Here is a 25,163-nt window from a genome sequence, read left to right on the forward strand (position 1 = left end):
GGAAAGCAGCTGCTGTTAACCCCACGAGCATGGTTTGACATGTCTCCCCCACCTCCCAAGGCTGAGCTGTCTGCTGAAGTGAGGGTCCCTTTCAACTTCACTGCTTCTTACATATCCCTCCAGACAGTGGACCTGTGGTACAATAGCAAGGCTTCTTCAGACAAGGCAAGCTATTCATTCTTCACTCAGCATATGGCAATTAAACTCCCAAACAAACTTGCAGGCCCAGAACATTTGTCTAGGTTACTCTGGGTCAATGTCAAGTTGACTTGAACCACCTGGCACCTGCAAATACATTTCTCTCTCTTATTTAGATTCCCCCCGTCTCAGATCTTACTGTTTGGATATGGCTTTCTGTTGTCAGCCGTATAAAACAGATCTCGTTAGTGTTTCCAATTACATCTTCATTGTTAAATCCAAAAGCTTAATTTCCATGTGGCTATTTATGGCTGGTTTTTGTATTCACCCACTCACTTGTCAGCACATTTTTAGCTGTCATTTTAGACACAGCACAACTCCCTGCTTTCCCACTCCCATTTTCAAATACTTCTTTTACTATTCTTTGCTAGCTCTAATAACACCAGTAACAATAATCGTGTTTGTCTCCGCAACAGCAGTCCTAGATTGTTTTTCTCCTTTTACACGCACTCGTATTTCTTATTCTGTAAAATGTTCCCAGTTACTCTCCAAATGATAGACTATATAAGTTCCAGCACCAACTACGATGCTTTCCTTCATATCCCATTCAGTTTTTCAGAGTGTATCATTACCCTTTCTCCAGGATTTCTCACACAAATACTCCTGAGTCCATCGCAAACGTTAAACATTTTATTTCATCAGTGAATGAGTCTCAAAATGAATCCCTCCATACACCACACGCCATACAAAACCACCTGCAGTATTCAGACCCAAAATCTGTCTCTGGGCAGCCACTGTCTTTGTGTCCTGGAATTAGGTGTCCCCTTGATAGGAGAAACCCAGTCCGATTCATTTCTATATTTCCAACACTGAACAGAGCATTCGGCAATTTTTTGTTAATCAAACTTTGGACGAATTTACCTTTGAGTCATCCACACTGCACTAAGTGACAAAAATCTCTTTCCCCAAGGAACCAGGTTATGTTTATGGTGCTACCAGTAGCAAACTGAAGCTTTTAGTAATGCCATGTGGTTCCTGTTCTCAAGATCAAAGTCAACACGGTTTGCTCAGCCTTTTATCTCTATGACTCCAATAACCACTGAATCTCTTTCCTTCAACCACTTCGTGATCAGATAGGTCTGGAATTAAATTGCAACTCTGTCGCTGCTAGGGTATTGCCCAAATGGAGTTAGGTTACTTATAATTGCCACCCCTTAGGAAGACGCTGGGTCCTTTGAAACCCTGTAGGCACTCTCTTGATAGTCTGACATGATACACAACAGGCTGTTGTAATTGGGAGAAACAATAAGAGCAATGATTTATACAGTATTTGTCATGTTCCAGATTAAGTACTTCACATATATTAATTCACTTAACCCTTACAACCACCCTAATGCAGGGTCTATATGATCCCTATTTTCAGATGAGAAGTTACTTAATCACATAAGATTAAGTAACTTGCCCAAAGATAGACAGCTAGGAAGTTGACAGAGCCAATGGGAATACCCTCTATCAGAAAATGCTTCATGGTCGATCCTATCTTATGATTCTAGAATAATTAATGAGATCTTTCAAAGCACAAAATGCAAGGCTTCTTTTAAATTGCTTAGAATCCTGAGTGCCCAAAGAAAAGGAATGTTCATCTAATTCCTCAAAAGAAAGTTACCATGGAGATTGGCTATTTACCAAAATGACCGGTCATCTGCAATTCACTGTAATGAATTGTTCTTTTTCACAATTTTTCAAAAGTTAAGCCAAATGTCATATCAGCTTTATTACTTTTTTCACAAAACGAATCTTTTGTAGAAGATCAAAAACTGTTCTCTTCTTCGAAGAAGTTAATATGATCCATTTGTTAGAGAGGACACATCACATTTCAATGGATTAAATCAACGTGGAGATACCCCAGACTGTGTTCCCAGCTCACCTCTGACTCATAATGTGACCTCAGGCAGAGTGATCAAATCCCCAAATCCTGGGAGGCAACTCAATAAAGTGGAAAGACAATGAATTTTGAAATTGGAAGACCCTGGGCTGAATTTTTGCTCCTCCCTTTACTTTCTACAGAATTTTGGCTAAGTGACTTTGCCTAGTCAAGCCTCAGTTTCTTACCATAAACCAGGATAACAGTGCCCACTTCACTTCTGAAAAGAAACAAATGGGAGTCACAGGTGAAAATGCCTGTCAGATGCTAGGAACTCATATATGAGTTTCTTTTTATCTTCTTCAGATTCAATGACTTTCATACAAAACCATGAGAACTTTCCTGCAAACTGTTATTCTGTAGCCTTAATGGGCACCATTAGTACCTGAGGAATGGTAGATCCAGGCATCAACATTTTGATTTAACCCTTTTTCAACATTCATATAGACCTAATGGTGTATATGTGAACAAGTCTTCAGTGTGCTTTACAAAGGCCATATTTGTTTGTCTTTGGAAGGACTGCAATAATAAATGCTTCTCACAATCTGAGAACCAGGTTGATTTTTTTTTAACTTACAATGAGATGCATTCTTGAAAACTTAGTTATATATAGAAATTCAAAGATTTTTTTTAGAAGCTAGGGGAAGCATGATTAGCAACAAAATAAAGAAAAACCAAAACCACATCCAAGCTGGGGGATCCCAGGGCAAATCACCAGAAGAAACTGGATGAAATTCAGAAAAACAAACTTTGGACTAAAAATCAGGAAAATAAAGGTTAATAGGGAGGAATATTACAGCACAGAACAATTTCCAAGAGGTGCAAAAACTAAACACTGGCTGACTCATAGCAGGGTACACTTAAACAAGAAAAATGCCCTGAAACAGGAAAAATGATAAGCTTTACTGAGTTTTTATTTTTCTTAATACACATGCTTCTGTGTTTTCCAGTAGGAGTGCCATTTTCACATGATCTTTGATCAATACTGTCTAACACTGATTTTGCTATTTTGCAATTATTAGCAGATCCAAATACCCACCCTACCCCCATGTGCAAGACTTCTGACAGTAAAGTCTTTTCCATGTTCACAGAAAGTCTCTTTGTAAATGAGTCATTTTTTAGGAAAAAAATATTCTCACTGCCAAATTGTAGGGTTGAAGAATACAGAATCAATTTAATTTTCCTCCATGATTCATAGTTACAATGCTCCAGGAAAGATGTATAGCATTGAAATGGAAATTAAAGAAATAAAACTTATCCTGTGAGCAAGGGTAACAGTCTCTTCTGAGCCCAATTCTAATCAGACCATAAATTATCCTGCCAACCTCAGTATATAGATCTTCTTAAGTAGCAAGGAAGATAAAGTAATCGATTTCCTTTAAGTATTCTAAACTCTAAAAATGATAATAAAATCCAGAGAAATCAGTTTGGATGTCACTCTTCTTTTTGAAATTTAAGAATGTGATTCGAAAATTTATTCTATTACACAATTTTCTTTTAAGTTTTCCAAAATTCCCACAGATACTCTTCATACACAGCCAGGGTAACTAAGTAACCAAAATCCAGTGTATATTTTTAATGTTCACTTCTTGCCATTGGCACTACACAACTAAATCCAAAAATATTCTTAAATCTCAGTCTTTTCATGTATAGCTAATATAGAAACTAGGTTATTTACCACCTAACCCAACTGTTAATCAAGTAGTGTGTGTGTCTGAACTGACTGCTCAAATTACTTGACTAATAATAGATCCCAGTAACAGAGGTAAAATTACACCTGAGCTAAGTTCTAAGAAAGACGCTATGGAAGGCAAAGAGCAGACAGAGAAGCTTTCTGAAATGACAAACACAAAGGAACACTCAGGAAGCACAGTGCAGAACAATTCCTTGAAGAATTTAATGTACATATAGTACTATGTAATATCTACACACACACCATTATTATATATACTATCCACACTATATTTTAAAAAATAAGTAGTCTATTTAAGAGGCCCATGAGGAAAACATGGAGAAATTCATACATGAGATTTACACACGGGGAGGGTTGGGGGAAAAAATTAGTCAACTAAGCTTTGTCTAGGAAAGCTTTACAGAAAAGTTTTAAATTACACTTTGTTATAGAAAAGATAAAATGCCCAAGTATAAGATAATTCATTTGAGGCAAATGGCCCATATATCAGTCTACCAGTGAGCCTCTCATGAGGGATGTATGTGTGCATTTGTGTAAGTTTTATAGTACTGGGAGACAATAAGACAATGATGCTTTCTGCTAAAGGAATCCAAAATGAGGTGAAGTGAGAGCTCAGGTAGAAACTGTTTTCCTAGACAAATGTTTCATACACTTCATCATTAAGCCACCTCTTATAATTCTATTTTCCAAGTTAAATAACAGCCATTCCTTTGGCTTGTAACCTCCTGTACCCCATTTTCCAGGTCTTAATCTTCATGGCACTCAGCCCCAAACTCCCCACAGCTCTTAAACTGTTGAGTCCACAACTGGCACCATATTCAGTTAAGAGTCTGAAGGAGAAAAACATAAAAACTTGTCCCATGAGTCCTATTGGTCTACTATTAATTATTCACCTCCTGTCAAGCTTACTCTGCAAGTCTAAATTCTAGTTTTCTTCCCCTTTTTCCTTTTCTCTACCATCATTCTCAACCATTTTGAAACAGCATCTTTCACTTGGCTTACACCTAAGATTTAGTCAATTCTCCCCCCACAGACATTCTTTTGAGTTCTTACTCCTGTCCCCATTTCTCTCTTCTAAATGAAATCCAAGCCCTACAAATCCCTAAAGTATAGCAGGCTAAACCAAATCTAACACTTCAGAAGCACGACTGTCATCTTGCTTAATATAGATGTTATATATTTACTAACAATGCCAAAAATTCCATCAGCCCTTCAGGCAGCCCCATTACAAATGCTGATCCCTTTTCACCAATGTTAAACTTAAATAACATGTCCCAGACAAGTAAGAACCATACGTTCATTTGGGTTGAATTTCACTCTATTAGAGTAGCCATTCTCCAAGTTTGCCAAATCCATTTGGATCTCCATGTCACCCCAAATGCCAAAATAAATTTCAGAAGTGAAATCGAGAATTAAAAATTCTTAAAAATCATATTAAAGTAAATGAATAGAGTAATAGTAAAAAAAAAAAAAGAACGAAAGAAAGAAAAAAGAAAAACAAATAAAAAAAAACACTAGAAAAAATAACCAAGCATTTAACTGTAAGAAAATTTTACATTGCTACAAGTTAAAAACTATAAACCAAATAAATAATTAGAAGAAACATTTACAAAATATATGTCAAAGGATTAATTCCTTTAATCCTTTAGTGTAAGGAGCTCTTACTAATCAACTGATTAACATTGAAAATACTATCACTCATATAGAAAATGGGTAAAGGACAAGAAAGGACACTTTACAAAAAAGGAACTCACCCTGAATGTCAGACTTCTATATTCAACTACCACCTAAAGTTTCTACCTGAGCAGGGGCCCTGGGCTGGCTCAGTGAGTGGTGCATGCAACTCTTGATCTTAGGGTTGTGGATTTGAGTCCCACATTGGGTGTAGAGATTACTTTTAAAAAAAAAAATCTTAAAAAAATATTTCTCTGCTTAGCCATCTGACAAAAATTTAACATATCCTAAACCAAACTCTTGATTTCCCTTGCCCAAGTTTTTCTATTCTTCCTTCCACAACTCACTGAGTCTCCTTTGACTCCTCTCCTATAAACTCATTCATTACATCATCAAATCCTATCATATCTAACTTCAAAATACCCCAGGAAGTCAGCAGTTCTCTTTACCTCACTACGTACCATCCTGATGCTAGCTGCAATCATCTTGTTCCTGGATTATTTCAAGAGCTTCTGGACTCATCTCTCTGGTTTTTGTCCTCATCGCCCTAAAATCTATTCTCAACTAAGAAGTCAGAGTAATCTTTTCAAAAATATAAGTTACATCACTTCAATTCAGACCCTCCAGTGGCTTCTGAGTTCACTCCAACCAAAAGCCAAAGTCATCACAATGGCCTAAAGAATTCTACTCCATCTCCCTTCCTTTCTCCCTCTTACCTACCCAACTTCACCTCCTACTAACCTGCCCCACCCCTCTCTCTTTGTGTTTGATAAAATCATCTACCTTTGAAATTCTCCCATCTATACTGACTACCACTTTTGTATGGTTTAACCATCCATAGAAAAAGCTATCCACTTTCTGGAATCTCTAGACTAGATGGGGTACACCAAGGGGTGTGGGGACAAAGAGAGTCACTGCATCACAGAGTGTGGCCCACTGACCAATCTATACTTCTATCTATCCTATCAGTAGCAGTGTGGTATCAGTCTTCCAGAATCACTTAAGGGCAATAACATGAAAATTCACCTCCAGAATCTGACAGTTTTAATCTAGCTTACCTTTCTCCCTTAGCAAATATGATGGCTTTAATGGAATCTTAGAAAATTAGCACTGGAGAGAACATGGGCCTCATCTGGCACCATCTTCTCATTTCCCAGACAAAGAAACTAAGACCCTTGAAAACAAAGCAATTTTTAAAAGCAAAGCAGAAGGCAAAACAACCCCTGATCTCTCTAATAACCAGTGAGGCCTTTAGTTTGAGAAAAGTAATTTAGTTCATGAAGACTAATTAATAATGACAGAAAACAGAAACAAGCACTACAAAAATATAATCTTCTACAAAATCATAAAATAGTTCTAGTATATGTTTTCATATACTAGATGGCCTTTAAAAAAAAATCAATGCCATAACAGTGAAATGCTTTTACTAATAGTACTTTCTCCAAATTACCTGTGGGATATATGAATATTTCCCCTGCCTCTCTCTCTTTAACGACATAATAACAAAACAGTAATATTCTCAGTACTGTTAGAAATCATTTCACTGATAAAGAAATGACAAAGGACAGGAAGAATTTGAAACTAGCTCTTTAATTTTGTTTGAAGGCATTTTCCTTGTGAAAATTAGTATTTCTCCAGAATGGAATAATTTCCTATTTAAAGCTTCAGTTGACTTGGCCTGGTTATAATGTGAAAGAGATTCAAACTGCTTATTGAAGGGGATTGCACAGAACCAAATCCAAACAAAGCAGAATTCCCTTCGAATTGTTCCATCCAAGTTTCCCTGGTCCAGATGGCTTCAATAGCCAGCCAGAGACTCCACCCACACCTTCCCACTCCCGCTGTGCACTGGCCCTGGACACACACTAATGACCCTCAGCTGTTCTGGCTCCCAGACTCATTTTCTTTTCCTGCCTGGCCACCCAACCTCCTATCTCCTACAGAGACAAAGGAAAGAGGGAAAGGGAGACACTTAGGAAAAATCATACCTTTGGGTAAATGGGATTTGCACTAATGAATCAGTTTCTTATTGCTGCTGTAACAAATTATCCCAAACATAATGGCTTAAAACGACACACACTTAGATTCTGGCGGTTAGAAAGGCAACACGGTCTTAGGGAGCTAAACTCATGATGTCAATGGAACTGCATTCCTTCTGGAGGTTCTAGAAGAAGATGTGTTCCTTCCCTTTACCAGCTTCTGGATACTGCAGACATTCCTTGGCTCATGGTCACCTCATCCTGATCTCTGCTTCTGTCATTACATCTCCTCCTCTGACTCTGATGCTCCTGCCTCCTTCTTATAAGGATCCTTGTGATTATACCAGGCCACTCAGATAAATTTCTACACAGTAATTTCTGTATCTCAAGATCCTTGATTTTATCATATATGCAAAGTTCCTAGTCTAACATATTCACAGGTGTTAAGATTAGGAGGTGGACATTCTCTTTGCTCTTTCTCTCACATCGGGTATGCCTAATATCACCTAACATCTAATATGAGGTACTACAAAGCTATACCTATGTCAACAGGTAAAATCATATACACAAACACATATATATGTAGTGAATACGATGAGATAACAAGTCTATTATAGATGAAATAAAAGTCAAAGAGTAATATCCATGATTATTATATCAGGCTTATTACAACTAAATTCCAGTACTTTGTTCAGGCAAAATATTTAAAGAGGGAAAAAAAAAAAAAAGTACATTAGAGCCAATGGCCTATGAAGGGCTTGCTCACTACTCAGCGCCATATATTGCCCAGGACTTTTCACCGCCAAAACACCCAAAGCCTAAATAATTTAGTAGTGCTGTCAGAGGAGGTCTTCAGGCAGGCAAGGGCTCACACTCGTGAAACCCCTCCCACCCAGAGTGATTAGGGGAGAACCCACACAGGGCCTCAGGCAGTGTCTTCAGTGGGAGGAAGGAGGTGCAGTGAGAGAGTCTAACCAAGTCACATGACACTTCAAGTTAAAGTGAGAAAAGTATGAGATATAAGGAACCACAAGGAAAATGCTGGCAGGAACAGGAAGTTAAGGATAAAGGCAAAGAGGAGATGTTAGTTTAGAACCTATTTGTTTCATTCAATTAAAATAGAAGTACTCTGAAAATAAATTTTTCTTCTTCTTTCCTGTAAATCACTACCTGGCCACTTCCACCCTTATCCGCTTGGCCTTTTACCCCACATAAAGGTCCATATTATACCAATGCCCTCCAACCTGCCCAAGGATTTTCTTCCTGAAAATGCCCCTAATCTCCCAAATTACTGATTTTTTTCCCTTCTGCCTCATTGTCACCATCATAAAACCATGTTATAACATCTCCCATCTCTTAAAAGACCCTCCTTTTATCCCACATCCAAACCATGCAACTGCTCCATATAGCTGATCCACATTCTACCCCTCAGAAAAAGCTTCCATATTCACAGTCATCATTTTATCTCACATTCTCCCTTGAAACTATTTCAATCTGGTTTTTGTACCCACCCTCCCTACCCCATTCATCAATGGCTTCAATACCTCCATAAAGCCAATCCAGTGGTCTATGCATAGAGCTCCTTTTTCTCAATGTCTTGGCAACAATGACACAACTGAGCACTCTCTTCTTGAAATGTGTACTTTACCTGGTTTCACGGATGCTGCTTTCTGCTGATTTTCCTCCTACTTCACTGGTCTTTCTTTCCCAGCTTTTTTGGCTGCATTCTCACCCTCTTTTTCTCTTTTTCCTCTGAAGACAGCCTGAGGTTCAGTCCACTGCCCCCTTCTCTTCTCCACTTTTCTTTGGTTGCTCTCTAAATGATCTCATTCACTCTGGTAGCTCAGATAGAACGATCTACACACTAGGAAGTCCCAACTATGTATTTTCATTCTCAAACATATTCCTGAACTCAAGATTCCTTTCTCTAGCATCCCAGGAGATACTAGGGGCACTCCAGGAGACAACAAGGCATTCTCCCCCACTGCTGTCTAGCTCAGTAAGCTGTTCACACAGAGATCCTCTGAGTCTTCCCTGACTCTTTCTCCCATGTCTCACATCTAATTTGACAGTTAACTGTGGCCAGCTTTACATTAAAAAAACAATCCAGAATACGACCTCCTACTTTCCCTTTCATATCCCTCTAGTCCAAGTCACTTTTACTTCTCCCTTAGAATCCTAAAATTACCTGCTTCCACTCTTGCCCTACATAATCTACTCTCTGATATTTATATGTATCTTTCTAAAACATAACCCAGGTCAAGTCCCTTCCTATCCCCAAATTCCCAAAAGTACTGCCATCACACATAGACTGCACTGTCTCAGGGACTAACAAGCTCCTGTATCATGATGGTTGGGGTACTGATGGTTTAACATTAGTCTGTGGTTCCTTCATTCCTTAAACTTTACTGCCTCAGAATACAAACCTTTCCATATTTTATAGCAAGAGGTTAAATGTCTCGTGATAAAGAAAATTCCTTAGTTGTGCCTGGGGGGTTCAGTCAGTTAAGCATCCAACTCTTGATTTTGCCTCAGGTTATGAGTCCAGAGTTGTGAGATCAAGCCCTGCATCTGTCTCCACACTGGGCATGGATCCTGCTTAAGATTCTCTCTCTCTCTGCCCCTCCCCACTTTCTCTCTTGAAAAAAAATATCTTAGGAGATATTTTTGTGGTGACCATTATTTAGCATTTAAAGGCAAACTCCTAATTTTATTTACTGTTATAAACCTGTTGATAGCTAACCTGAAAATATTCACTTAGAAAGCCCTAAAGTGTATTTGCTTTATGTTTCCTTAATTCAAAACTGTTCCTAAAGTTCTCTTGAAGCTTAGAGGATACTATTTTTGTTCAGATTATAAGCATATATGTCCTCATGAAATATCTTTCAAAAAGATTTTTTTAAAAACTTCCATAGACATGAAGGGAAAAGGTAAAAGATTCCTGAACCTAGCTATTCAGCAATACTCACTGGACATTTTTTAAATGTAACAAAGATGTATGCACTTTTGGAGTAACTCACCTTTTAAGTGACTAGAACACTGATTCTATTGACCAAGCTAGGCTTAATGTTTCCTTCTGCTTAACTAAACTTCAAACAGTCTTCTTCCTGATTCTAGGTGCCTGATTTCCCTTCCCTTAGAACATTTACTCTAGAAAATTTCTAAATATAAATTCTTTCTCTGACACTTTGAGGGGCAAACCTTTTTAAAAGCTTGTAAGTTTTACAACTAGCAGGGTATGTCTTTCTCTAGGACCTAGGAGCCATCCCTTTGAAATAATCATCCAGAAAAATAAGTACCCAGACCTTCCAGGCTCTGTGAGATGGTAGTGCCCTATCTGTCATGAGCGCCAATTAGCAAAGACAGATGGCCTAATCACAGACGACAACATGTGTCAAACTCAGGATGACTCAATTTGCTCCATCCCATTGATCAACCACCCAAGTCCTCCAGTATGTTTCCACTAGCTCCATTTCTGTTTCAGTGAGTGGAGTTCAATCTCTCTCCTTATTATGGTAATCTTAAAGTCTTTCTTGCCTGTATAACTTTGCCCAGTGCAATTTCAACTTTGACACCATAATCCCAGTACTGGAGATGACTAAGCTTTCAGTACTCACAGGCTTACCATCTTGACCAGATTGTCCAGGGTAGCCAGGGTTCCCAGGCTGTCCAGGTTCACCCTAGAAAGGGAAAAAAAGAAAAAAATTTCTCTACAAACCAACCAACCACACTGTTGCTGTCAGAGACCTTCAAGGTTCAAGCCAATTCCATGATTTGTAGATCTTTGTATATTTTTTAAAAATAAGAAGAACAACAACAGACATCTCAAAACAAGGTTAGAAAAACAATGACATATTTTAAATGCTGACTTTACCAAAAAAAGGCTTTTTATTACATAAATTTTTCAGTGATTTATTTCTATGATCACACCAGGTATAACAACTAAAGCACTTTTCACCAATGTAAAATGTCAATATTTATGTCAGGATACATTTTTAGAATTCTGAACAAACTGAAGTGTCATAGCAATATGGTCTCAGTGATAGCCATCTTTCTCTCATAATTCTATTTAGACTTAATTCTATTCTCAGTACTACACTATAGATATCAATGACCTATGATGTAATAATTTGATTTGCAATTATTTATTTTTTTAAAAAAGTACGGGGCACCTAAGTGGCTCAGTGGGTTAAAGCCTCTGCCTTTGGCTTGGGTCATGATCCCAGGGTCCTGAGATCAAGCCCCGCATCGGGCTCTCTGCTCAGCAGGGAGCCTGCTTCCCCTTCTCTCTCTCTGCCTGCCTCTCTGCCTGCTTGTGATCTCTATCTGTCAAATAAATGAATAAAAATCGTTAAAAAAATTTTTTTAATAAAAAATTTTTTAAAACGTCCACAGGCTATACAATCTTTCACACAAGATTCAAGTTTAAAGCAGCATGACAGTCATTTCTTTTATTCTAGTCAATGTGTTTCTTTGCCTATATTTGTAACTTCATTTTAACATAATGTTAAAAATTTTTTTTTCTGTTAACAAATTTTAAATTTTTCTTTATTTCGGAACTGCCTTTATGTACAGACATCATTTAAAAAAATGCACATATAATGGAGATCTTCCAAGAACAGGAGCTGAAATTAAAAGTTAAAAGCATTTAGGAGAACTGAAATTGTCCCAGAGAAGTTCTGAGGCTCATGCTTTTTTAAATGTCCTTGATAACCTCTTCAAGTTCTTCCTTTGTGAACATGTGGAAATTCTGGCTGGGCTGCACTGTGGCCAGCTCTATATTAGTTGCATTCAGCTTCTCCTCCATTACTTGTTTGAGGATGATGAGTGAAGACTTGATGGCTTCTTTCAATGTCATAGACTGGTGGTAAACTTCTTCAAGGAGCTCTGGGCACCCTCTGAAGCAGAGCCAATTGCTCGAGCATCACACTGTACAAAGGTCCCAGATGGGTCCATGTGAAACAGCAGGGGTCCTCTCTCATCAACTCCTCCAAATAACAGTGCTACTCCAAAGGGGCAAGACATGACACCTGGATCTGCATCTTCTTCTCCAAACTGAAGAGCTAGATTAGACACAGCCTGAGTCACACTCTCCACAGTCATTGTCTCATTGCAGGTGAACCAATAGTTCTGTGTCTCCACTCTGGCTTTATCAATTAAAGTTTTAGCATCAGGAATTAGCCCACTCATGGCACAACATATGTGAGCATCGATCTCTATAATTTTCTCAATGCTGCTTGGCTCCATGAGTGGGGAGGTAATTCTCTTCTCCACAGCTAGGCATACACCCTCTGATGTCTGGATCCCAATGGCTGTAGAACCAAGCTTGATAGCTTCAATGGCATATTCCACTTGAAATAATCTTCCTTCAGGAGAAAAAGTATTCACGCCCCTGTTGTACTCAGACTAGGCAAGGAACATGGCGAGGGCAGGAGAGGGTGGCAGCGGCTACGCGGGGTTTTCAAGGGCCAACACCTTAACATAATGTTAAAATTTTTAAATCTGAATATTTACATGAGAGCGAGGCCCAAGCAAAACAACTCTACCCAACCCTCATAGTCCTTGAACACAAGGACTAATAAATGAAGAAATGACCTTTGCCCCCACAAATCAAGGATCTCCAACAATATTATTCCATACAATATGACAATGAGCTCAGGCACATTCTAGGAAAATCTAGTTTGTTGCCCAATGGTCAGTACTGACCATTTGATTAGTCACCACCCATGAAAAAAACCAATGAGAGTAACACTTTTTGTGAGTTGAGGAAGTTGCATAATCTAATTCTAAAAAAGACTTCAAAATTAGTATCATATTAATCTATTGCTGAATCCATGAGAGCCACATGGGTCATCTTACTTAAAAACATGAAGTCTCAACCATCAGTTTCAGTAAACTCCTGCACAGAGGCAAGGCAGCTGATTTCAGTTCATTAAGTCATTATTTACATTAAGAACTCATTCATACAGGACCCCAATAATTTTAAATTAACTAAACACCAATACTAAGGTTACTTTCACAGAGCCGAATCTGCAGATCTGAAATACTACTTCAGGCTACTGACTACAGAGAGTTGTTCCTGAAACATAACAGGAAAACTGGAAAGAACTATGTGAACTCTATTAAGTGGCCAATGGAGAAGGGTTGGGCTTTTCACTTAGGAGCTGCCCAAGAGACATAGCATGAGGAAGGGTTGAGAAGAATGGAAATGTTATTTTTAAAAGAGAGAAAGAGAAAGAATAACTGTAAATACAGGGAGAAACCTATCCTGTCTTGCTGAAGAGACAGAATTTATAATTCTAACCCAAAGACTTGTGCTCGCTTCGGCAGCACATATACTAACCCAAAGACTTCCAGTGTTAGCTGGGCATTAAGGAGTAACATTCTGGTTCTCTAGGAAGTTAGTTTTTCTCTTCTTATTTTGAGAGGATCCACATTAATCTCTAGCCTCTCTACCATCCTTTAACCCTGTTCAAACTGAACTTGTTATGCTTTCAACAAACTCCATCTTTTCTTCTCCTGACAAGAAGATTTTCTTCCTTTTCCACTTAAGAATCCATCATTCCTTTTTTCCTTACTGTCTTTTTCTACTGAAAGACTAAGCAGCTTCTATCACTTATCCCTTACTCATAAGCAGAGTTTTCTCAGACTTCCCTTGATTAGTCTTCATTTATCATTTGGATTGAAAACAGAGTCTTTATTTTCTCCCTTTTTTTGAATGGTTGGGAGGGTTGATAATGCTGGGTATCAAGCAGAGATTCAATAACTATTTGTGGATTTACTATAAATCTTTTTTCCTGTTAATGACCCCCTTTACTTGCAGAGTATTATTATCAGCAAAATCTAGGATATCAAGGACCTGGGATTTATCCTCTACTGTGATAAAGCTGGAATACAGCTTTGATAAAAGAAGAAATGAAATTTGTTTTTAGCACTGTGTCAAAGTATAAAACATATTAACAACATTTTAAATAAATAAAAACTAAGTTTCCAAGACAAAAAAAAAAAAAAAAATCACTCACAAGATAAATCCAATATGACTTTAAAAGGACCATAACACTGGTGAAGAGCCCCAAGAGAGAACATAATCTTTTGCAGGTTCTATTATTGCTGGTAAATCTTACTGGTTATTTTGCCTATTGCTCTATTGATTTATTTGCAAAAACCAGGAAGATTTGGTGGTGTTTCCATTAAGCTGGGAAAATAAGGACAGACACTAATTTTGGAGAGAAAACCAATCAGAATAAAAATTCAATTGTATTACTGTAATAAAAGCTGATGCTCTACCTGGATTGTTTATTACATGCTAAGCATGGTTGTAAGAGATTTACATATACTAAATTACTTAATCCTCATAATAATCCCATGAAGCAAGTAATTTTATTATTCTCATTTTTTATATAGGAAAACTGAGGCGCCAAAAGGTTAAGTCACTTGCTCAAGGTCACACAGCCCTAGCGGAGATGACACTTGAACTCAGCCAATTCAGCTCCAGAGTCCCTGCTCCTAAACACTACTATCCCTGCCCATAATTAACATGTTAATTAGAACCAGGCCTGGTAAACTTAATATAGGGAACAATTTCCAAATACATTAAATGAGACATAGGAGCTATTATTATACAACTGTGACTAAATTCCCAATCCACGTTCTTCTAATTTAGTTGAAACATTTGCACATTTCGAATTTTTAAAAAGTATGTGTTCAGCTGAAAAGCAGGACTTACTTATATTCAATTGAACTTGTGCCACAGGATTTTTGAGTTGTTGACAGGAGTGGAAATGTCATGGACTAAGCTGAAACATCTCTGAATATGGCCTCTCAAGTAGTATAAATATGAATAATCAAAGTAAGAAACAGTTGTGCTTGCAAAAGCAAGCTAGTATTTTCAGTTGCTCATCTAAAACAAATGTCTTTGGAACTCTTTGCCTAGGCCCAAATCCTGTAGGTTCAAGCCCTCTTCTCAAAACTCCTTGTGGCTTCATGCAACCCTCCAGACTCCATAGGAGTATCTGACCTAAAACCTATACCCTTTTCCTAAACCAACCTCTTTCCTCCCTCAAAACTCAAACACCCACACTCTCAGGCTAGAAGGAATCCACTTAGTCTGGGAAAATTAACATAAAAATGTGAATGCCCAGTGGCCCCTAAAATTTTCCGAAGGCTTTTGTATTTTAAACAGAGGACACTTTGATAGCCTGAATGAATCTCTAATGGTGGTATCTGGAGGGTGAAACAAAGGAAATCAACAGAAATACAGTGGTATAGAGGGTGGTATTTCAGAGAAAAGGATTAGTAAGAAATTGTTCCTTCCTAAAAAGAAAAAATGACTTCTTTCCACTTCTGAAACAAAAGACCTAACATCAAGGTTAGATCAAATGTGGGGAGTTTGGCCTCACAAATGTTCCTACTACTGAAGTGGGGAAGAAGTTGCCATTTACATGGAAAAGTCTTTTGCAAAGGGGGGTTGTAAGTTGGGGATTGCCTGGATCTTTCATATCACAACAAAGCCATCCCATATAGGTTAACTGGGAAGAGGGGTGAATCTTATTTTTTCAACGACTTCCTAACTCATTAAATAAAAACTATTACCATTAAGCACTGTGTTAGACACTAGAATTCCAAGGGAGAATTTATTTGTATTAACCTTCATTATGAAGTGCTTGCCTATAAAAAGTATTCCAACAGATTTATTAATTTGATCACTCCCTATGTTTGACATTAGGAATACAAAATGAATTAGCTATTCTTCAAGGAACTCATACTCCAGTAACATAAATATATTTTTATGACTATAGAGTTATAATGCCATGGTGAGTCTAAGATACCATAGTTAATTTGACCTGGTTTTTCCAATAGGGCTGTCATGTCTTTTGGAAACTCAGACAATTTTAAACAGATGAGTTTATCTTTGAATAAGCACTGACCCACCTATCCACACAAGAATTTCTCCTGTTTCAGTCTGAGAATTCAACTCTCAGTTCCCACAACTCTATTTCTGGCTAACAGGAAGATGAGATCTGTTCTTCACAGGTAACTCTGTTTGATGGACATCTGCAAAACCTTCCAAAGAACATCTAACAAAAATGGCCAGTAAGTCTCAGTTGGAGCTACGGAAAATGGCTTCCTCTATTTTAGTTCCAGTTCTGTTAATCTAATTAAAACCCTCTTAATTCCTCAAGCCAGAAATTCTCTGAAGGAAATACAACTCAGAGTGTTGCTAGGGTTTCTGTTTTTCACATACAGGTCCCTGATGTGAGTAAGGAACCACCTCCAGGGGAAAGAGCCCTAAAAGTATGGAAGAGTGTGTGTGTGTTCCTGTCCTCTGGCCAGATTTTCTGAAGAAAATGGAAAGCAGATCAAGAAGGCACGCCAACTTAAAAGATTGGTGGAAAACTGCAATTTCACTTAAAGAAGTAGGTGGCAATAGCATGAGATTATGACTAAGAAAAGAAAATGAAAATGAGGAACACATGAAACTTGGAAATATTTGGTATCAGAGGCTTGACCAGATAAGACAAAGGGTGTACTAAAAATCTGCAGCAGGAACATACACGAATAAGAACTGATGTCACTTCAAGACACCTAATAGACCACTAGTAAAGATTCAGAAAACAACAGAGATATCTGATGCCTCCCCAAAAGTAGACAGCCCTTTTAGAGATCCTGAGGGTGGCCTGAACCTCCCTGGGAGTCAGAAAAGCACAGGAGGTTTTGAGAGGTCAGACATTATACACATCTGATTTCCATATTTTATCTCTTACAGATTAAATCACTTTTATGTGTAATATTCCAAGTTGAATAAACTCTGTGTGTGTGTGTGTGTTTATGTGTGTATATAAATACATATTCTTTAAAAGAAGTCTGCTGATAGGTCACACCAAGTTGTCTTACAAGTTATATTCTCCCAGGAGTATCCTATAGGCATTTCTTCTTTATGTTAAGGCACCCTAAATAACATGCAGTTGCTTTAACTAAAGAACAAAGAACACCTGGATTAACTTTCCTAAATGCAATCTAAAAATAGTTTATAACAGTAAATTGATTATAATATACTAAAGCCAAATTCCAAGCCAAACAGATTTACTGTGAACGAAATAGTGAATGTATACTTTTATTCTTAAATTACATTTCTTTCTTGATTTTTTAAAAGATTATTTATTTGACAGAGAGATCACAAGTAGGCAGAGAGGCAGGGGGGAGGGGGAGCAGGCCCCCTACTGAGCAGAGATCCTGATGTGGGGCTCAATCCCAGGACTCTGGGATCATGACCTGAGCCGAAGGCAGAGGCTTTTAACCCTCTGAGCCACCCAGGCGCCCCTCTTTCTTGATTTTAATGTGAGGCCTGAAGTAGGCCATGAGCTACCAAATAAAAATGGGATGAGCACTGGGTATTACATGCAACTGATGAGTCACTGAATGTTACATTAGAAACTAATGGTGTACTAGATGTTGGCTAATTGAATTTAAATTTAAATAAAAAGTGGATGGGAGAAACATGCATAAAAGATGGTAGGAAACAAATTAGATGAGCAGTTTAAAAGCTAAAATTTTCAGTCATGGTGACTGAAACACTAAGGAAATTCCATCTAAATGAACATTACAATTCATATTCAACAAAAATTAATAAATGTTGTGTGGACACCTAAAGCAATAAATGATCAATACTCTTTTTGGCTACGGAGCCATATCCAATTCCAAGTTAGGCATTATTTTTATTTAAGTGATATTTTAAGATGATATCAAATGAATAAGATTTAGTGGTGCCTGGGTGACTCAGCTGGTTAACTGAACAACTCTTGATTCTGGCTCAGGTCATGATCTCAGGGTCGTGAGATCAAGCCCCGTGTTGGGCTAAGTACTTGGCACAGAGCCTGCTTAAGATTCTCACTCCCCCTCTGCCCCTCCCCCCACACTCATTTGCAGGCTCTCTAAAATAAATAATTAAATAAATCCTAAAAAAATGAGCAAGATTTATATATAGTAGACAAACCACTTAATATCTCGGTATCAAGCTAAGTCTAAGTGATCCCACAGTAAGTATTAACTTAAAAACAGTCATTCATACTTAATAGCACAGAAGCATATTCAGACTTTTTAGCTATATAAAAAGTAGCTGGTTATAAAATGGTACACACATCAAGGCTTCAATCATATAAAGATGTATACACAAATAAATATGTAAATGTTTATATACACGTTCGCACAAACTCTATTCACACATAAATCAATAGATGGAAGCAGAACATGTGCATATATGGACATGACTAACAGAACATACACCCAAAAAGCAATTACTACATGATTAAGTAAAATTAACTAATATATATGCCTCAGTTTTTAAAATTAGACATCAAACATAACACTGAAATCAACTTTAACACTTCTACTCTTCTTTTCTACCTGGAAATCATTTTGAGAAAATAAGGATTTAGAAACATAACTTAACAAGTTCTATTTCTTCATTTTTTATGAAGTTGTAAGGAGATACCATTCTGGGAATCTGGCAGCAGTGTTTGGAAAAAAACAGACCAGCAAATAAACTACTAATACTGCCTCACTGTACTGTGGCTAGGTGGTATCAGTTCTAGGTTCGAAGGCAGTATAGATTGGAATACACTCTTAAAAAAAAGTCACTAAAACTCGGGTTTTAAACTGTTCTAAAGCATTAGGTAGAAATTTCACAACAGCGTCAGTGGTGACTAGGAATTCTGTGCATTTGCTCACCTCTAGTTTGTGTGTATTAACAAAAAAAAAGCAAGTTCGGTATTACTCACTTTGGGGCCTTGCAGTCCTGGTTTTCCCGGAGGACAAATACAGGGAGCTGGAGTTGAACCTACATCACTGGGACCATTGAGGCACTACAGAGACAAAAATGGAAATCAGCAACAAGCATGGAAAGACACATGTATATCTGTACGTATGTTAGTATGTATAGGTGTCTGCACATATGTGTGAAGCTGGAAAGATATCTTACATCTACTTTCCAATATTATTTAGCATAATCCATTAAGAAATTCTGAATCACAAATAGCTATGAAAACTAAATGCACTCTAAATACATAAAAATAAGTTCTATTTGTCTAATATACTTACAGTTGATAGAAGGAAGCAAAACAACCCACAATACAAATATTACCTTAAGGAGAATAATAGCTTCCAGGCCTACCTCACCATTCTGAAAGAAAAACAACAATGAATGTGTTTTAAAGGACACTTTTAAATTTCTAAATTATCATCCTAATTTATAGTTATTTCATTGTCCAGGTTCTAGATACATGAAGTATCAAAACCAGCAAAACCTAAAACATGTACGTGCAACTCCCCTAAAGAAAATGACATTAATATATGTTATGATGACATTTACAGTAGGATAAAGTAAGAACATGAACAACAATGAAGAGTTGAAGAAGAAAATGGAAATGCCAAAGCTGCTTGGTATAATGGCACACAGGAGCAAAAATACTTCAGGGTGAGATTTATATGTTCTCTTGAACTTTCTGGAAGTCATTTGAAAACCAAAGGAAAAAGTCAAAACACATCTAAGAAAGTCACAAATCTCATGCATTAAATTTTCTGCATTTTATTTTAGGAGACCTCCTCACCAAAAAATCTGCTTCTTACTGAATAATACACAATTTTTAAAAGGTTAATAATATTTCCAGACAATAACAAATTCGATCAAAAAAGGAGAAAATGGGAATAAAGATGAAAAAGGTAAGCTACATGAAGTCACACCTGAGAGTAAGTAAGGAGACATAAAAATTCAGAAAAGTGAATGTGAGAACTCAAAATCTACCATCTATCCCTGTGCTTTTATGATGTGGGAGGGAAATGGTCATAACATCGATGCAGAAATACCAATAAATAGAGTATATAAAATGGACTCTCAGAATGTAATCATGTATTAATACTTTTAGGAGAGACTAGAGGTCTGTATTTCAAGTTATAAGTATCTAATATAAAAGTTACAGTGTACAATTACCTCTCTAAAAAACCAAGAATGAATCATTTCTAAAAGGTTCCATGGTTGATATTATTAGAGAGCCTTTAAATGCACTACTCTATGTCCTCAAGTTTTAGGAACATGTGGATTTGTAGGTTATCCAGTTTTTTAGGAAAAAAAGATAATGGTAGCATGACTCTACAAAATAAAAGAACTATGACATGAGCTCAAATGTTACTGTGAATCCTCATTGCAAAAAGTTTAAAACATTCTTATTTGCATTACAAAAATATGGCTTTTTATTTTTTTGCCCAAGGGAGAAAGGATTACACACACACAAACACACAAGCACACATATGTCATCAGACTCAAGAAATAAACATTTTAGCTTATAATTTTTGCCTCCTAACACAGTAATGAAAATAGCCACATAAAGAAAAGTTACTTATATCCTCGAAATACAAGAAAGTCTTCCTTGGGTAACAACAAAAAGAAACCTGTATATTCATTATGGTTTGAGAAAAACGTGCTGGTGAACAGGAAAATTCATCACTTCCTATTCTTTAGAACTCTGCTGTGTAGGATATTCTGTCCACACATTTAATTAAGTATAGAAATGTATTTTATGCTCTGGATATTCAAAGAATCCTAGATTTTCCTAGAGCAGATCCAGCCCTGTTTCACTTGAGTGCCAGAAACATCACACTCCGAGGGGTGAAAAAAAACATTTCCTTGTGCTCTTCCATTTACACTTGCACAGTGAGACATTATCATTTCACGTCAATTATGAACCTCAAAATATGTTTTAATCAATGTAACTTTAACTGCACTGACAACAAACAAATTAACTCTGTAATTAAATTAAGGCTCACATATTATCTTTTATTTACTTCTCTGAAAGTACTGAAGGGACACGGGAAAAAGGAATTCACCCTACTCACAAATCCAGGAATCTCACATGCTGTCTCCCGGTTGTTCTGTTCTGGGTCACAGTAGATTCGCAACTTCTGGACATCAAACTAGGAACATAAACCCCATCTTGTTAAAATTGAGACCCAAGTTAACTGCTTCATAAGAGTGACGCAACTACATGAGCGGTCACGGAAGGCTTACATCATAGCACTTAGCTAAAAAATAACAATACGGAATTTAAATACAGTTTAAAAATGTGATAAAACATAATTCATAAGGAAAACTCTAGCACCAAAAACCAATGTCTAATTTCCTTCAGGAACCCACTGGAGCTTTTTTAGTATCTCTATACTAAGAGCTAGCCTAAAGAGCATTTCCTGGGACACTTAAAAGCTTTCTCCGGCCTTCTGTGTTTATCCTATATCTTTACATTTCTTGATTACAAAAGAGTGGGTTTAAGAAGTCATCTATGGGGGCACCTGGGTGGCTCAGTGGGTTAAGCCTCTGCCTTTGGCCCAGGTCATGATCTCAGGTTCCTGGGATCCAGCCCCGCATTGGGCTCTCTGCTCAGCAGGGAGCCTGCTTCCCCCCCTCTCTCTCTCTGCTTGCCTGTCTGCCTGCTTGCGAACTCACTCTCTCTCTCTCTCTCTGTGTCAAATGAATAAACAAAATCTTAAAAAAAAAAAAAAAGAAGTCATCTATGGTTTCAGAGATTTAGTTGCTGGCATTGCGAGTTGTGTGATGAGTAGTCCAAGGACCTGTTGTTGTCAAAATATTTACTATACTCTGACAGGTAACATGAATGTAAGAGAGCATGGTGTAATTTGAATATGAAAGTCTTCCCTTCACAGAAACAGAGCAGGAAAGTATAACTTTTCAAATAAGGACTGTCCAAGACATGGCTATCCTTTTATATACACATTTCTCAACCCACACAGATACTCCAGTTTTTAAAAAAAATAAAAAAAAAAACGGTTTTGTTTAAGAAGAAAGTGTCTTGAAACACATTAATCTGATTGTAACCTCACAGCTGCAGGAAAATTTTATAGTTCCCAACTCACAGCTCTAACACAGTCTCTTTTCCAAGTTGTTATTTAATCTATGCTTCTCCTGGGGAATATGAAATTAATGTTTCATAAGAATGCAGAATTCTACCCTGAACCCAGGGGAACAGTTTTCTAAGAATTCTTATAAAATCTATTAAGCCTAATTTTGCATTTTCATCCACACACTCAAACACACAATTCCACAAATAAACTGACCACATTTGGTTTAAGTGTCTTAAAGGAACTAATAATTAAGTTAAATACAGTTAAATGTGAGAAATACTGCCACAAAGAACCGCGAAAGCTTGCTTTATACAATGCAAAAAGCAAATGATTTTTTATCTACCTGAACAGTTTCTTCTTTCCCAGAATACTTTCCAATTTGAGTTTGCCCACTGATGAAGATCCCTAAAACTGGATGTAAGGGCTTGGTTTCAATTTGTTGATCATCGATATACAGAGTTACATCTTGTTCTGTTACTAAGAGACGAATTTGATGCCAGCCTTCATCAAATAATGTCTACAGGAAGAAAGTATGAAAGATTTCATAAATAAAATTCCTAACAATCTTTCATTTTCTTTGTTCCTGTTCCTTTGTCACCAGCCATAAATCCACACCATACAGACTTGATACGTTATATACTAATTCACCCTGACCCAAGTTGGGTCTCAAATTCTACCTACCAATTAATTTATGAAGCCCTCAATTTTACCCACCAATTAATTCATCTACTTACACATTACAAGTAAGTAGATGTATCAAACAATTTACTGAAGCAACTCCCTCAAGGTCACAAACTCCTAATCTCTGAATCCTAATGGCTTCTCCCATTCCTCATCCTATTTACTTCATTGCAACTTTAGATCTTTACCAGTTCATCTTCCTTGATATCCTCATTCAACTTCCATAACTCAAACTATCTTGATCTTCTTCATTTCATCTTCTCCAATTGCTCATTCTCTATTTCTTTGAGGGCTTCTCTTCCTCACCTGTCTTTTAATAAGTTCATTAACCCAGAGATCTGTCACTGACCTTTCTCATTATCCCCTTTGATTATCTATTCCTACAGGTCAGTCATTATGTCTATGGAATAACTCCCATATCTCCAACAGCCTGGACCTCTTTCCTATTATATGGGATCTGTAATTCTAATATTGACTAGTATAGTTTTACCAGGATATTTCACAATCAGCCTGAGGGAGGGTCTAGCAAAATGAATTTGAACTATCCCCAAAAATTTCTTCCTCTCAGTTTCCTTGGATAATAAAATCCTTAGTTTCTAAACTGCAACAAGTGTCTTTACTTCTTGCCCTTCCCTCAGTTGCAATAATCACCATATGCAAAGCTCTACTAAATATGTCTCTTAAATAAGACTCAAATTCACTTCACCATTTCCACTTTCATTGCCATAATTTATATGTTTATGCACAACTTGCTTTATCCGAATAATTTTCAAACATATCTCTAACTCTTCCCTTTCTAAGCCATCCTTCATACCTCCACTATAATTAATTTCTCTCACTATAATTCTGTCAGAAAAGATGCCATATCTTATTAATTTCTGGATTCCCAGGACCTAACCCAATTCCAGAACATGGAAGAAAAATTTTTTTGAAAGAAGACAGAGCTGCTTTGACCACGACACACCTATGACTCAAGACCTTTTGATGAAATCCTGTGACCCACTGGATAAGCCCAAAACCCTTTGTGTGGTTTCCAGATCCCCACAAATTGAACTCACACCTTAATGTAATCTTTCATGTATCTTATATTCCAAACATAGGGGACACCACTTTCTCTTCTTAAAATAAAAACCCTGCATTTTACTATACATGAGTATTCAACACTGAACCACTGACGCATATATCCTTAGCTCTCTTCACCAAAATCCTATATGTTCTTCAAGGTCCAGTCCAAAAAGTATCTCATTAATAAGACTTGCCCACATTCTGTGTTAGAATCTACTTTTTCCTCTACACTCCGTTAATACCTTGTACTTCCATTAGATACCAGAGGGCTTTAACCTTCCATTATAAATAAGTTCCTTGAAAGTATGAAACATGCTTTATTTGTAGAACCCAGAACATTGACTTTAATAAAAACGGCAGCCCAAATTTCAAGAAATTTAATCTGATTACCAAACGAAGAAATTGTACAGGTGGCATAATTTTATATACAACCTTATACATTTCCTAAAATTAATACAATATTCTCTTAGATTGTAATTATAATAATAATCAAAACATAACTGTGTCTATCATTCCATCTGTATTCTGACCACATTTGACTTGGAAAATACACTTTTACTTTTAGTTTACCAATTTTATTAAATATAGGTTCCTTTGGGGAAAACAAAGCCTTCTCTTAATAAATATAAATTCTGTACCCATTATCTACCTGTATTTAAGTTTCTAACAAATGTCTTTTTCTCAGTATCTTGTTGGACTTGGCAGTGTGAGATGAACCAACATGACTTTGAAACAGATGAGACTTAACTTCAATTCCTGATGTCACCATTTATTAGCTGTGTTAATTTGATATGGAACCTAATATACTTGAAACATTTTTTTTTTGTCTATATAGTGAGAGCAATAGCTTCTGCATTGGGTGATACAATTAAATGTTCCTGGCATCTAGGAGCAGGCACTCAAAAAATGTGAGTTCCCTCCACTCCGTAATCCCATCTAAGAAACAATTTTCCTTCATTTGTTGCTTTTATTCAGTAAACCAACACTAAAACTAGGAAATCAGTATCTTTTCCGCCATGTTAAAACTATGACTCTCTTTCTCCAACACACACAAACCTGGTGGTGACTCCCATGAATACCATCATAATCATACCTAGGCATC

The 25,163-nt window shown here is 37.0% G+C and overlaps 1 protein-coding gene and 1 pseudogene across 4 annotated transcripts in view; both read right to left on the reverse strand.

The window, feature by feature from the left end:
- COL21A1 (collagen type XXI alpha 1 chain) overlaps positions 1–25,163 on the reverse strand; it is a 189,137-nt gene that overhangs the window by 83,005 nt on the left and 80,969 nt on the right. For 2 of the 4 annotated variants that reach the window (XM_044253138.1, XM_044253121.1), the window contains exons 6-10: positions 22,659–22,832; positions 21,287–21,373; positions 19,578–19,586; positions 19,186–19,269; positions 11,026–11,088 (exon numbers count right to left, since the gene is read on the reverse strand). In XM_044253138.1, the coding sequence (XP_044109073.1) occupies positions 11,026–11,088; positions 19,186–19,269; positions 19,578–19,586; positions 21,287–21,373; positions 22,659–22,832 (417 nt within the window). Of the gene's footprint in view, positions 1–11,025; positions 11,089–19,185; positions 19,270–19,577; positions 19,587–21,286; positions 21,374–22,658; positions 22,833–25,163 lie in introns of those variants that run through there. The other 2 variants (XM_044253129.1, XM_044253148.1) reach the window with 2 other exon arrangements.
- LOC122909270 lies at positions 11,940–12,829 on the reverse strand (annotated as a pseudogene).

Source organism: Neovison vison, chromosome 1 (genome assembly GCF_020171115.1).
Source record: "Neovison vison isolate M4711 chromosome 1, ASM_NN_V1, whole genome shotgun sequence".
NCBI classification, from domain to species: Eukaryota; Metazoa; Chordata; class Mammalia; order Carnivora; family Mustelidae; genus Neogale; species Neogale vison.